This window comes from Lygodium microphyllum, chromosome 14 (assembly GCF_053477565.2).
Source record: "Lygodium microphyllum isolate KBCC chromosome 14, Lygodium_microphyllum_v1.1.10, whole genome shotgun sequence".
NCBI classification, from domain to species: Eukaryota; Viridiplantae; Streptophyta; class Polypodiopsida; order Schizaeales; family Lygodiaceae; genus Lygodium; species Lygodium microphyllum.
In genome coordinates, this window is record NC_141148.1 from 43,144,808 (window position 1) to 43,159,712 (window position 14,905).

At 41.2% G+C, this 14,905-nt stretch overlaps 1 protein-coding gene across 2 annotated transcripts in view; it reads left to right on the forward strand.

Moving 5' to 3' along the window:
* LOC148025542 (long chain base biosynthesis protein 2d-like) overlaps positions 1–11,350 on the forward strand; it is a 47,893-nt gene extending 36,543 nt beyond the window's left edge. Inside the window, exons 6-12 of one of the 2 annotated variants that reach the window (XM_087692746.1) lie at positions 8,571–8,664; positions 8,834–8,997; positions 9,327–9,488; positions 9,580–9,706; positions 9,792–9,958; positions 10,043–10,150; positions 10,811–11,349. In XM_087692746.1, the coding sequence (XP_087548872.1) occupies positions 8,571–8,664; positions 8,834–8,997; positions 9,327–9,488; positions 9,580–9,706; positions 9,792–9,958; positions 10,043–10,150; positions 10,811–10,900 (912 nt within the window). In that variant the 3' untranslated portion in view covers positions 10,901–11,349. Of the gene's footprint in view, positions 1–8,570; positions 8,665–8,833; positions 8,998–9,326; positions 9,489–9,579; positions 9,707–9,791; positions 9,959–10,042; positions 10,151–10,810 lie in introns of both variants that reach the window. The other variant, XM_087692747.1, reaches the window with a different exon arrangement.
* The last annotated feature ends 3,555 nt before the right edge of the window (positions 11,351–14,905 follow it).

Here is a 14,905-nt window from a genome sequence, read left to right on the forward strand (position 1 = left end):
AGACTAAAACACAAAGACTTAGATAGTGACAAGCAAAATTCAAACCCTAAGCGCAAAACACAAACGCAAAACTCAAAACTCAAAGTTAAGAGAGAGTTGAGCCTCAAAAGATTTAACTTTCAAATGAAAGAAACAAATTTAAAAGACAACGTATACCTCAATGATAGCTTGCTGAAAGTGGCGACAGATGAAGGTGCCTTTTGTTTTTCTCCCCCTCTTGCTGGTATCTATGGCTTGCAAAAAGTAAGTGCCGAGTGGACATGAGAGGAGTATGTTGATAATACCTTGTTTCTTACAATCATTCCATCGGTCGGTGAGAATGGAGCAACCATATTTAATCCATGCAGCCCGAATAGGAACAAGTGCTCTATCAATCTTCTGCTTCTCTTCATCAATCTTTTTCGTTCTCATGTTGTTGTATGTAACACCGGTCCATGCTTCACATGGACCACATTGGTAGTGGCTTTTACCATCTTTCATTGCTCTTGCTTTAAGACATTGAATGCAAATCACTGTGCATGTAATTTCAATATCTACAAGTTGTTGCCTTTCTCTGAGAAAGGCAATTAATCCACGCACATGACCAGGAGCTTGATAGAAAGAGGATTGCCTCTCCGGTGCCGCATGAGCCTCCACTCTTTGTCTTTTGCCGGAGTTGGATGTGGACATGGAGTCCCCGCCACCAATGGTGGAGGCCTCAACTACATCGGTTGAAGATAACATTTAATGCTTCCTCATTAGTAGGCATAGTCTTGGAAAGATGTTGGAGAAGTTGGGTCACACCACTTGTGTAGCACTTCCTACAATACTTGCACGTCCAATGGTGGGAGTTGGACTTCTTTGTGTGTCTCTCCACATGGGTGGCGTGCAAATTGAAGGCCTCGTGCTTCTCACGAGTCATGATGCCGATGGAGAGGGAGGTCATGAGTGAGAGAGAGACTTGAGAGAGAGAGAGGCCCGAGGGATAGTGAGAGCCTTGAGCCTTGAGAAAGAGAGTGAGAGTGAGAGACTTGAAAGTTAGAGAGAGGGGGGTTGGAAGCTAGATAGAGAGGGGGTAGGAATTGGGATAGGCTTGAATCTTGATAGATAGATAGCTTGCTTGAAGAGAGAGAGGCTTGAGCAATGAGAATGCTTGTTGATTTGGTGTGGAAGGATGGAGGGAAGGAGCACCTTTTATAGGCTAGGGAAGAGTGGAACAAGAGAGGGATCCAAAGTGAAAGAAGAGAGAAGACTCAAGAGTGTGGAAAAGAGCATCCAAGGCTAGAGCATGGGATCCAATGGCAATCGGCATCTAATGAGCAATGGGCATCCAATGGTAAGTGGCAATGGGTTGGCAAGTGTGCCATGTGGGCAGAAAACGAGATAAAAATGTGGGTAGAAAGCGCAGAATTGACTTTGATCGTGATACGGAATGTGCTAGGCGTGGTGACCAAAAAGTGGTAGTTTTTATGTATAGCATTGTACTGTACGGTATTGTACGGAACGAATAGGTCCGTAGTACTTACAAGGGCAAGTATGACTCAAATGTAGAGACAAACATAGAGAGAAGAAACTTTGAAGTGAATGAATGCTATGGCACATTTAATTTTGGGCAGGATCAAAAGAGTTCAATTTAATTTTTAGAATTATTTAATTTTGAAAGTATTTAAATGAGTGGATAATGTTGGAAAATGGGTTTGGAAGGTCACCACTTGGCAAAAGTGCCTATGCAAGATTGAAAAAACGTTTTTGGAGGCTGGAGAGAGGAATTCAGTTCATTTAGGTTGAGGAAAAGAGAGAGAACAGGCTGCTGGACTGAGTTTTTGTTGTGGAGGACCTTCTAGAGGCTAGACTAGCAAGAATCAAGCCATCTGATACAAGCGATAGCAATTTTGGGACCTTCAGGAGCTGGCGATAGCTGATTGGGGCAGGTGACAGCAGTTTGAGGCCTCTTGGGAGCTGGCAACAGCATTAAATGGTCTGGTACAAGCAGCAATCAGATTTCAGGCCTTTCTTGTGTGAAAATCAGAAATCTCTCTCACTTCTGGCATTCTCTCACCTTCTCCAACTTGTGCTTAGTCATTCTTAACATTTTTCAGCCTTTTGGATCAAATTTTAGTCAAATTTGGTGGATAGCAGAGAGATCTCTGCTGTAAACCCTAAAATTATGTGGAAATTAGGGTTTGACAGCCACCTCGGGACCTGTGCCAATCGGTGAAGGCATTGCATATTGAATCGAGCACCTAAAATGCCAGCCCATTCATTGTAAATTGGGGCAGCATTTGGATAGTTGGTGGTTCCATTTGTGTAGGTCTTGGTTGAAAAACCAAGGGGCGATTGGCCCGAATTGATTGTTGATTGTTGCTACAGCAAGGGTTTTTTGGAATAGCAAAGGAGATTGTGAATCTCAGCTTGTACTAATTCCATTAGCAATCATGTTAAAGAAATACCGAAAGGGGCACCAGTTTTGGGGCCAACAGGGTGTCCAATGTCCAAGATTATTAAGGTAATTTGTGTATTTGAAGTTATGTTCATGTGCTGATTGCTGTAATTAAGTGCTTAATCAGGGAATTACCACCCTTTCCAAGAAGGAAGAGGGGTTTCAATGCATGATCCGCCACATGGATGGGAAGCCTCCATGTTTGTTAGAAGAGCAAAACTCCAAGTAGATGGAACCATGAAAGAAACGGTCCATAGATTTTGTCTCCAGCTTAGGAAGGATTGGTTGCAAAAGAGATCAAAATTTGCAAGCACAGGTCAGTTGTGAGAGACTCCAAAAAACAAAATGAAAAATAAAGAAAAGCAAAGCTAAGTGCAATGCAATCAGTATGTAAGTACACAATGGAAGTTTGAAAAGGGAAAGGCTAAGTGTGTGGTCTCCATGGTATACATTGAGGTGGAGAAATGGTCCTAGAAGGTGCAATGGATTTTCTAGGAATGTATGTGCAAAGTGCAATAGGTGAGCTCCAAAACCTATGGTTGAATCCTTGGAGGTAGGTTTTTTCCTTTTGGACTCTTCAATGGTAACCGGGGTCTCTCCTCCTACCACCCTTGATGCTATGGCTAGTACCTTTGCCGAGGCTTGTATTTTTTTCCAGACATAGGTATTCCAATTCACCTCGTCCACAGGGCATTGTGGTTGCAAGGCTTTTAAGCAAGGGTACACCGATTCTACTCATAAGGGCATTGTATCTCTGGCTTGAAAAAATTGTATGGATCATTTTAGCCTGCAATCGAATGGTGGGATTCGGAATATCAGCTAGGCTGATTCCATCATTGGTGTAGACCCTTCCTTTGTCCATCCCTAGCATTCCATACACATCCCTCTTGGGTCTCTTTTTTGGCTTCTCTGCTAGCCCGAGTGCCTTCTCTACGATCTCTAGACTAAGGGGAACCACCACACTTCTAGAGCTCTCACTTTGCTTGACGGTCACTGTGCCAATGTTCCTTTGAACATCAAAGGTTCTCAGGAATTTAGTGCATTTATTGTGGTCTATGTATTGTCCCACCTTTTCCAGGTACTTGGTAAGGTTACCTTTATCAATTAAAAGATGGAAAGTTGCAAAAATGAAATGTTCCAAAATACATAACCTGTGAACAATTGGTTTTCATCTTTTCTGAGTAAATCCCAGTTGCATAAGGACAGTACAGCATGACTATAACAATATCTCTTTTAGGAAAACATTTCCTGTGACCATAACTCAATGATTCATGTGCAGAATTGCAGTCTATAGAACTCTGTATTCACTGTTTTTACTGTCCAGCATATCCAAAACATCCTCCCTTTTAGGAAAGCATTTTCTATGACTAAAACTCAATGATTCATGTGCAGAATTGCAGTCTGCAGAACTCTGTATTCATTGTTTTTACTGTCCAGCATATCCAGAATAACATCCCTTTTAGGAAAGCATTTTCTGTGACCATAACTCAATGATTCATGTGCAGAATTGCAGCCTGTAGAACTCTGTATTTACTGTTTTTACTGTCCAACATATCCAGAATAACAATTTTAGGCTGACATCATTCCAGCAGTAAAACAGTCTCACAAACAACACTAAATGAGAGCTAAAAACCCCTGTTCCTGTATGGCATGGTTATCACTTTCTTTAGTTCTTGCATTGGAGAAGCCAACAGCTGCTCCTGAACCTGGACAATGAGGCTCTTGCCTTAGCCGAAGTGCAAAGAAAACACAGAACTGTAGATTCGATGGAATTAGCCCATCATGCAAAGCATTTTCTTTGAGAATAGATAGAGAGTTGACCGGAGGGAGCAAGCTCTACCTCGGTACATGAGTCACAGACGAAGAAGTACTCTCCATAGCTGATGAACTTGCAGCAATTTGCCCTTAGCTCCTCAAAACTTCATTCTCAGATTTGCCCCTCATGCCTATTACGTTTTTTTAAAATGCTCTCTCTATCTCTCTCTCTCTCTCTCTCTCTCTCGGGAATTTGTGCCACATGGCATACATGTAACAATTTTCCCGTTTAAACCTTCCGGTCTAAAATTCTCTATGATTGGTGCAAAATTTGACCTCGGCACAAACTAGAGAATTAATCCTCGTGCAAAAAACGAAGATAATAACGCGAACAGATTTTGGGGTCCAAAAACAGTAACTCCCCAGGGATGGTGACCCTTGCATTCCTCAAGTTGTTCTGAGCAACTTTTATCATTGCAACCACATCAAAAAGTGTAATGTGGCTCAGTTACAGTGACTTTTATTCCGTGAGCATTCTCACATGTGCATCTTCTGTTTGGGCCAGGCTCATTGTCCTGCACCATCTCCAGTGGCTAGCTAAGCACACAGTCCCAAACCACTGGCATTCTATTCTTCAATGCCCGTTCAATATGGAATTGGTCCTAAGGCTCAGACAAACCATTAGTCCAATATGTCAAATGCCTGCCTCTTTTGACCATGTAAAGATCCCGGCTTAATCCAAGAGAACTCTGGGGGTAAAAAGCAACATCAACTAAAGAAATGAAAAATAAAATATTTTTATAAGTAAGGAAAGCAATTGCAAAAAGTATCACCACCTGGTGACACCTGGAGTGGTAGGCGGCAGCAGGAAGTTGCAAATGCAGCTGTAGGGGATGGCTGCCAGCAGGGAGAAGATGGTTGGCAACAACATGTAGATGGTGGTTGCCAGCTATCGCCTAGGGGAGAAAAGGCCGAACACAGATTGTAGGGATGACAATGGAGGGCTGCCGCCTGTCGTGTGGTTGATGGAGAGTCTGAATGTAGGAAGGAGGAGGCTGTTTGTGGGTTGGCAATGGCAGATGGACCAAACGCAACAGAGGAGTAAGAACTTGCACTGAAGGGATGAGGCTGAATGGTGGGCAGCCTATCTATTTATAGATGTTGAAGGGTGTCCCAAAAAAGTAGGGTTTTGGGGGACCACTGAAATTCTCTTAAATTGCGCACCAAATTTGCGTTTTTCTATTAATTAGGCGTGTTTTGGGGTTGTTTGAAGATGCTAATCAGCTATAAAGTGTGTTTTAGCTCAAGAAGTGCATGTGGCATAATAGTTCTTTTACTTTGAATCATCAATCTAGTATATCAATCTACTTGCATTGGTGTACATGCAAGTGCTCTCTTTTTTCTTCTCTCTTTTCCTCTCTTCTCTCTCTCTCTCTCCTCTCTCTCTCCACCACAGAGCTTCACCCACCTTAGATCCTCCTGTCACAGCTTACAGTGGTACCACAACCACTCATTGTAACCAGTCATACGGGCCGTCAGTTGTCTCAGCTTAGCCATTGGCCCTATCCATGTCCGTGTCACTGCCATGACTACTGGATTGCCATCTGTTGCAGTCACCTGCCCTCCAGCTGTTCGAGCCGTTGTCATTGGGACCTGTGGCCCTGAAGTCAACCGCTGAGAGTCAGTTGCTCATCACCACTTTGTCTTGCCAGGACCTGATGCCAGCTCAGCTTGTGCTCTGCTGGTGACAGATGTCAGCCACGTGTGCTTTGCTGCCCATCTTATCCATCTGGTGATCTGCCAGCACAGTGCCATGCCAATTATTGCTCCTTCCTAAGATGCCATCCTTCCTGTTGATTCTCACACCCAGGGCCTGATCTGTTTCTGGTGTCCAGTCCCACATGTGACAACCTGCCTGGCCATCATGCTTGTACTGCATCAGTTGCCTGAGCCTGCAAGTCTGCCCCTTTAAAACGTGTGACTTATGTCTATCTGCCGCCTGAGTAAGCTACATCATGCCTGACTATGTCACATCACCAGTAATCAACATTACAAACTGCGCTGACTCCCAGTCACCTTGAAGCATTCACTTCCTCCCAACTCTCCCATTATTCAGGTATATGCCAACTCCCAGTCATGCCCCATACTCGACAACTGTTTCAACCTGCTTCACGTGGTGCACCAGGTGTACATGCTGCTCTGTACACAGCATCCTAGCTGCCTTTGAGTGCCATTAATAGCTGCAACAACAAAAGAAGAAGAAGAAGAGGCAGTGTTGTCTTCATCCAGCACACAATGGAATCTCTACAGCTGCATTTGCTGTTTGCAGCAGTTGCTTGGTCCTTGTTGACAGTTCTTTACCTGCAGCCCATTCTTCCATGCTGCTCTTAGTATTCAGCCTGATCCAGACTCTCCAGATCTGAGTTTGCTATTGCTGATCGCATCCAGAGGCTGTCTGCTGCATTTGGGATCCATATGGAGTATGACGCACTCTCCATCTCATACCGTGTGCTTGGGTCCTTCAGAGATAGGAGAGTTCGAGGTTTTGTATACACTTTGTATAGTGTGTTTACTACATTGAGCATTGTATGTATTCATTCATTAGTCTTTCATCTTCAGTGTTCATTTTCTTTGAGTTACCCTAACCCTATTGAGTTATTTCATCAGTTTGTGCTTTGTCGTATGATTGTGTTTGTATTGTGTGTTTGAGTATTGCTTTATAGGGGTATCGTTTTGCGACAGTTGAAGTACATTGGGCAGCTTCTTGAGCATTTTCAGATGCAAGACTGCAAGCCTATTTTGGTCAATGGATGTGGTACTTAAGTACCCTAGGGATTGTACTTTCTCTATCATTCTCATACAGTGGATGTGATCTTCTAGCAACTCTCCTCTCTAGCTGTTCACTTGTTCATTGTGAGTGTATGTGCTGCTGAATCCTAACCTAACACTTGGTTTCATTTCATCAATGTGACCAGGACCTACAGCAATAGGTGTAAAATATTTTCTTTTTAGTGATGTTATGCTACATAGCTTTTTTTGGCTCGAGGATTGTTCGTGAAAGAGGAGTTGCCCTTTTTAGGATTTGCCTTCTCTTCCTTTGAATTCTTGCATCTCCTTGATGTCCCCTTTGAAGAAGTGGGCCTTCTCGATAGAAGTACGCAAAGTGATGACTTGCTGCATAAATGTGCCATATCATTGTGAGCCTTCCATTGATAGACAAGGCTAGGGTGGGAGATTCAAGAATCACATTGTAACTCTAGCCATTAGATAAGTTTCCAAATCTTTAAAGACTCAAGCACTTGTGGCATGAGATTCAACCAAGTTGCAAAATTGGCCCTTAAGTGAGCCTTATCTGTAATAAGGCTGACTAGGTGACTGCATGTGAGCTGTCTGTGTAGCCATAGAATATGAGCTGCGGTGATGGGAGGATGTGTGGGCCCTGAGGTGCTTGGGACTGTGGTTCAGTGTGCATGAATGGAGATATTCCTAGCATGGGAAGATTGTAAGTTGGCGGTACTCACCTTTAAGGGTTAATGCAAGGTGCATAGTGCATGGGAAGAGTTCCAGGAAATGAAGCATTACAGGTGCTCACGAAAAAGATTAGGGGAAAGCTGTCCTAAAACCTACATTAGGCTGTAAACCTAAGGGAATGCTACTGAACCTAGTTGAGATAATGGATCTAAACCTGAACTTAAATTAGGAGATCCAATGACCTAGATGTGAAGTAGGAAAGGGTGGGAGGGATGGGTTCTGAGATTGGGATGCACTCCAGGCAATGCTCCTTGTACTAGTAAAAGTCAAGTCTCTGCATTGCATTAGGCCCACTGCACTGCAGATGGAACAATGAGAAGTGTTTCGTACAAACCAAAGGAACAAGACATTGGATGGCCAGTCGTTCCATTGATGGGATATTCTCCCTCAGTTTGAGAGTCGGTCACCTTCACCAGGTGGTTGCATTGACTGAGATGCACCTCCCTGATAAGTGGCTCCAAGTGACTCATAGCAAGGTTCACATTCTATCAACTTTATTATCTTGTTTTGCAACCTAAAAGCAAGATGTTTCTGTGGGATACTTGCAGAATATATTGACCTTGACGTTTATTTCTGTTGTTGTCAAATTGAGAGTCATGATTGTCGAAATCTGTTTCAAAGCTAAAAATAGAATACTTTAGTTGTTGGAATGGACATAATTCATTACCTTTATTGTGATTGCATAGGTTTCAGATGTGGATTGAGTTTCTTGTTTTTTCTTTGCATCTGCTATTTGTTGCAGCCTTTTTCCTGGTTTGTGCATTTAATTGACCTACATGCTGTTAAGGTCATTTGGATTCAAGCTGCATTCCATTTCACCTTTGCCCTTCTGAATATTGAGGTGACGAAATGTTTATTGGTTCAGGGTGGTCTGATTATCAGTGACTCTCTGAACCACTCTTCGATTGTAGCTGGAGCACGTGGTTCAGGTGCCAAAGTAACTGTTTTCCAGCACAACAGTAAGATAATCACTTCAATAAGATTTGCCAGCATCATGTGCTGCATGGAGCTCATTTTTGAAGCTTGTTTTCAAGGCTGAAATTCAAATTCTTGTGACAGAGTAACCTGGTTTGCTTTGCTCTGAGATTTTGTGAACTTTTTGGGTTAAGTTCTGGCTTGCGCTTGTAGTACCTGAACATCTGGAGGAAGTTTTACGGGAGGCAATTGCAGAAGGACAGCCCAGGACTCATAGGCCTTGGAAGAAAATCATAGTTGTGGTTGAAGGCATCTACAGTATGGAAGGGGAAATGTGCAGGCTGAATGAAATTGTTACCATCTGTAAGAAGTACAAGGTCTAATTCTCTTACATTACTTGTGATCCTGCTGCACAGGAGGGTTATTTAGTTTGCATGTCTTTTGAGTTGTGAATGTTTTATGATAGATTTCACAAAGAAGATGTGCTTTGTTTGTGAATGTATGTTGTCATGAGTTCATCGGTAACTCAAGCATGCAATGCAGAAGTAAAGGTGCCCCAAAACATACTTGATTTTTCAATGATTCAAGTTTCAACTGGCAGTTTCATCACTTTAATTCTATACTAGAGCTAATTATTCTGGCAGCCTGTTCCATGGTTCATGCACCCATTTTGTGGTTTTTATGAGCCGCTTTTTATGACTTTTAGGCATACATCTACCTTGATGAAGCACACAGCATTGGAGCTATTGGCAAGAATGGCAGAGGGATATGCGAACATCTTGGTGTGGACCCAACTGACATTGATATTATGATGGGTACCTTCACAAAGTCATTTGGATCCTGTGGAGGTTATGTAGCTGGATCGAGGGTGAGCTTTAAATAAGTATACTGTTGAGTGAGGACTTTATCATGCTGCATCTGTACTCACATTTGCCTGTTAAAATTGGAAACTTGTGCAGGAGCTTATAAAATATCTAAAGCATGTTAGTCCAGGTCATCTATATGCGACTGCTATGTCTCCTCCAGCAGTTCAACAAGTGACCTCTGCTTTGAAGGTCATACTTGGTGAAGATGGTTCAGATCGAGGTAATTTTGATGTTTAAGATATTGTATATCGAACTTAAAGTAAGGCCCAAATGTGCATATGGGTTATAACATGCTGCTGTCATAGGAGCGAGGAAACTTGCACAGATTCGAGAAAATAGCAATTTTTTCAGGGAGGAGCTGACAAAAATTGGTTGCGAAGTACTGGGAGATCCTGATTCACCAGTGATGCCTGTTATGCTGTATAATCCTGCTAAAATTCCAGCGTTCTCACGGGAATGCTTTAAACGCAATGTATGTACATATACTGATGTCCTGCAATTGTCTGCAATTGTTATGTTATATCCTTGTGCGAACTGATATATGACTGTCAAACAGGTTGCAGTAGTAACAGTTTCATTCCCTGCAACACCTCTGCTGTTAGCAAGGGCACGCATATGCATTTCAGCAGCTCATACAAGAGAAGATTTGCAACGTGGAATTGAGGTTGGAATAAATATTCTTACTACAAATTTGACCTCTTAACTTCCTGTGATAGAGGAGGGATGTTGATGATGTCTTGTTTGATGATTTTCGCAATGAGGCTGCCTTGAGAAAATATTAAGGAGACTCTCTTTTACTTTGAAGTCCCATCTGTAAGTATGACATTCTGTGAGCCGGGGGAGATAATAGTTGGGAAGTCTCTGTTTTATCAAGTTACTGTTCATATTTTTAGAGTGGGTAGCTCTGTAAAATTTGGACATCCAAGGGCATGAAAAAACTCCAAAATACTTGGTTAAGGGGAAGAACCTAGAGGCTCTGCCAAATGTTGTGCTAAAATGTCCATTGCGTTGGATTGACCACTTAAGATCGGCGGTCACAAGTGTGCTTTCCTTTTCGATGCCTAGTTAGATCTCTGAGATGTTTGACACACTTAAAATACTACTAGAAGCCAGACATACAGCAGGTAGATACTGCTATCACATGTTTTTATGGCAGGCTGTTTTCACAATATTATTTTCTTTCTATCTTTCTTAACCAGATGACAAAGTTAGATCTTTCTTAACCACTTGTGCGTGGCTTCATGAATTGCATAGTGCACTCTGTAGGCCATTTTAAAATGTTTAGTATCACCATGAATGATGCCCTTAATGGGTTCTGGTGCAGGTGATAAATGAAGTCAGTGACATGGTGCACGTGAAGTATTTTCCTGTTGCTACGGAGGAGAACAAGGAAGCAAAGAAGAAATTGAGCTGACATGCCAATCTGTTCAATGTTTGCCAAGTTTATCAGGATGCAAAGCTAGCATTGTATTTTGTATCAGGGCAAAGTTGGGCGGGATTCAGATGGTTTTCTAGTTCACTTTTTACAGGCTCATTAAATTGGAATTCCATACATCTGCGATCCAAAGCCACATCTGTGTCCTTTTTAAGACTATCCATAGGCTGTGCATGTTTGCTCTGTGCAAGGTTTCTGAATGTCTTGTTCCATGCATTTCCTACAAGCTCCTGATTTCTCAATTGATGATGTGTGCTAGAATCCTCCCATTTCCAGTAGTATGTGGGAAACAGCATACAAGGCACCGAATTGGCTTCATGATACACAAATTTTTGTAGCCATTACCATCCTGTGTTATAGTGTTGATAATACATGGCTCTTATCTAATAAAATGGATCACCACCCTTTCAAGCATTAGAAATCAAATATCGTTGTTTATGAACTAGGACAATCAATTCGTAGTGTGGGATGCAATTGAAAAGATTTTGCATTGACCTGTATCAGGTATGAATTTTGTGCTTTCATTAGCAGCATGTGAATGTTGTATCCAAACATAAGCAGAAGAAACATATTGCATCGACATGTGCTATCATGTCTAATCAAGTAGAGTCTCAAGGCTTTAGTTCTAGAGAGGAATTGGTGATAGCAGTCAAAAGGGAAATAACAAGACTGATCTATCAGGATAACATAGCTAGATACTTTGTACCACAATGTTATACTAAATGACTTTGTGCAGCGATCTGTATCATATATGAATTTTGTGCTTTTGTTATCAGCATGTAAATATTGTATCCAAACATCAGCAGAGTGAACATCTTGCGTCAGCATGTGCTTTGATTTCCAATCAGGTGGAGTCCTATGGCTAATGTGCTAGAGACATGAGTTGGCCATAGCAGTGAGTAAGGAAACAACAAAAAACTAAGGTATACCCGGATAATGTTTCTAGATTGCCAAAATGGCTTTGTGTAGCAAGGCCATATGTACTGTGTACTACTCTGAGAATTGATCTCTACTTCATCTTGGCATAAGAGACTAGCTATCAACAATAGGACGGGTTATATTTTGCACATTAGCCGTCATCCAAGAGCCCCGCCCTACATCAAAAGCCTTGAGGCAATAAGCGAAACTGTATCTTAGATTGATACATAGCAATGTAATAATCACAATCTCCCATGTCTATTGATTTGGCAATAGCATATGGTTTTGTAGAGTTCTCGAAGGAGTAAATGAGGGCACATCATATAGAATATAGCTTCTTTTAAATCAGTTTTGATATGCTTGCAGAAAGTCTGGCGTGGAGGATTGCTTAGTGTGCCTGTTTGCTTCATGCTGACCTCGTCCAAAGCTTGAGCATATATATCATGGCTGCAGTATTTGTACAAATTACTTATTTTCGTGTATCTATGATAAGACATACCATGGATTAGTGTCACAGGCCACTGTGGCCTTTTGGGTCTCCTACCAATCTCCTGCATGACAGTGAATGTGCTGGAATTACCAAAATTTTGCTATGTGCCTTAGGGTGTCCATGTTTAGACTTTACATGCCAAATTTCACCTTGTCCTCCAAAGCGTCTATTGTCTGAACTGTGGATTGATGATCCGGACTAAGGCATACCATGGATTACTTGTGCTTAACGTTTTGGCCTCATGGGTCACTGTGGCTTTTCGTAACATTAACACGCTTGTAGCTTGAGTAGTAGCCTTTCATTTGGTGCCAATGACACCCCACATGGTATATGCAGCAATCTAGGAAATTCAAATCCATTTTATCCTTGTCTACCTTTCTAGGACTTGTGAAGATGAAAAAAAGAACGAATTTTCCAATGAGCAATCCTTGCTCAAAGCACTGCATCTCAGCAAGCACATTGCTATGGCACAAGACATGTAAAAGTTTCCCAAAAGGGTGAATGATAGTACATTGCAATGTTTCAAATATGGTGTTGTAGCATGCAGAAAATTTCCGAAAAAGGTGAATAATATAGCACAATGCAATGCCTCAAATGTGGTGTTGTAACGTATATTTAATAGCATTGACTAACTCAATGCTTCGCATACATCTCTCTTCTTGGTCAATGAGAGCATGTGCACAATTCTCAAGTTTTTGGTTTCACTAGAAAGGGTAACATCTACTTCCTCGTTTAGCTACATTGACAAAATGGGTCACCCGCTTCATTGCACAAAAATATATAGTATCCAACATCCAAGATACGTGCAATCTAGTATAGTAGTTAATGGCATGCTTCAATGGGAAAAACAAGTTGCATAATATAAACTTATATTGTTTGAGGTATGCATCAGTGGAAGAGCATTTATAGTCAAATGAAGCTAAGAAATCTTGGGCACATTTTACTCTCGTGGCATGTGTTGTCTTGTTGATGGTACCTTTGAAAAAGATGCACCAAAGAAACAAGATAAGTTGCTCAAATATCTACAAGGTAATAACTTTTATATTCTAATATTTTCACATAACAATATACATTGCACCTTTGTAAGAGTACAATAGTAACACAAGCATAAAACCATGCTACTTAAATAATGTGCCAAAGAGTTGGCACAAATCTCTTAGGTTTTTCATTATTATGGGGGAAAGTGTTGCTCCTCATATGTGTTTGAAAAGGATGTGTACTTTTCTTTTCTATTTTGTACTGTAAGAACTAATGCACAAATCATAACTTTTAGAATAGTTTCTAGCCTTTAGTTAAGATGAATCTTTTGAAGTTTGTGCCTCTCTTCTGATAGTGTTAAACATATAAATAAGGTAATAAACCATCCTACCATTGCACATGCACAAGTCATGAAACCAATTTGATATTGGGAATACTAAATTTAGGATCCTTTATAAGAGTTACATAATTTCAAGACTATTACTAAAGAATACCACTCCAAAATGGATGAGGAGCCATAAATCATGCAATGTCATAATGAATGAAAAGGGGGTTACACGAGTAGTTGATTGAAGCAAAATCCATCACAATGATAGATTCAAACAAGTTCTATTTGACCATATAAGCTAGCATCAACATGTGTTAGAATAAGTAGTAGATCCAATATGATCCACCATTAATCTCGTTTATTATGTGCAACAAAGACTAAGAACTTCATAGTAATGTAGAAACATCTTTACTAATATTAAACAAGGAGGGGGGGTGGGGGGGGCACAAGTCAACCTCAGGCACCCTCATGTGCATGTCCCTTCCATATGCCATGTGTCAATTTCTCAGTCTCACATCACTTAGTGCACTTAACATCTAAAGCATAGGTTGCTGCCAAAATATTAAGTAGAAGTTCATAGTGCCCACCCACATCCTGTTGCCCATCCTCGCACAAATCACTCTTTGGATATATAATATCCCATAGGCACACTTCACCACCACAGATTTGAAGGGGGAGGCACCTACCAATAGAAATGTCAGAGTGGCAACAGTTTCAAGCTCCATAAATTGGAGGCTTGATATATTTGGTATGCAATTATAATTGAAATTTGATTGTATTTGTTAATATGATATACGAGCTACACAATTTATGGAATATATCAAATTTTGATATATTGTACATATAAATTCGAATGTGTGTGTGTGTGTAAGCAAGGAGGGGGCAGGGGGACATGTGTCAATCTCAGACACCCTCCCATGCGTGTCCCTCCCAAATGTCACATGTCGATCTTTCAAGTGCCCACCATGTCTTGCTATTGTCCTCGTGCAAATCACTCTATGACCTTTCTAGTATCCCATAGGCACACCACCACAGATTTGATGGGGGAGGCATCTACAAGTGGAAACGTTCGGGTGCCAAGATTGCTAAGCTCTTCCCTCAACCTCTTGGTTTCTATGAAGGTTGAGTATTTGAAGGCTTGATACATTTGATATGCATTTATAATCAAAAATTCGATTGTATTTGTTAATACAATTTACATAATATGTCGAATTTTGATATATTATACATATAAATTTGAATGAATGAATGAATGAATGAATGCACACAC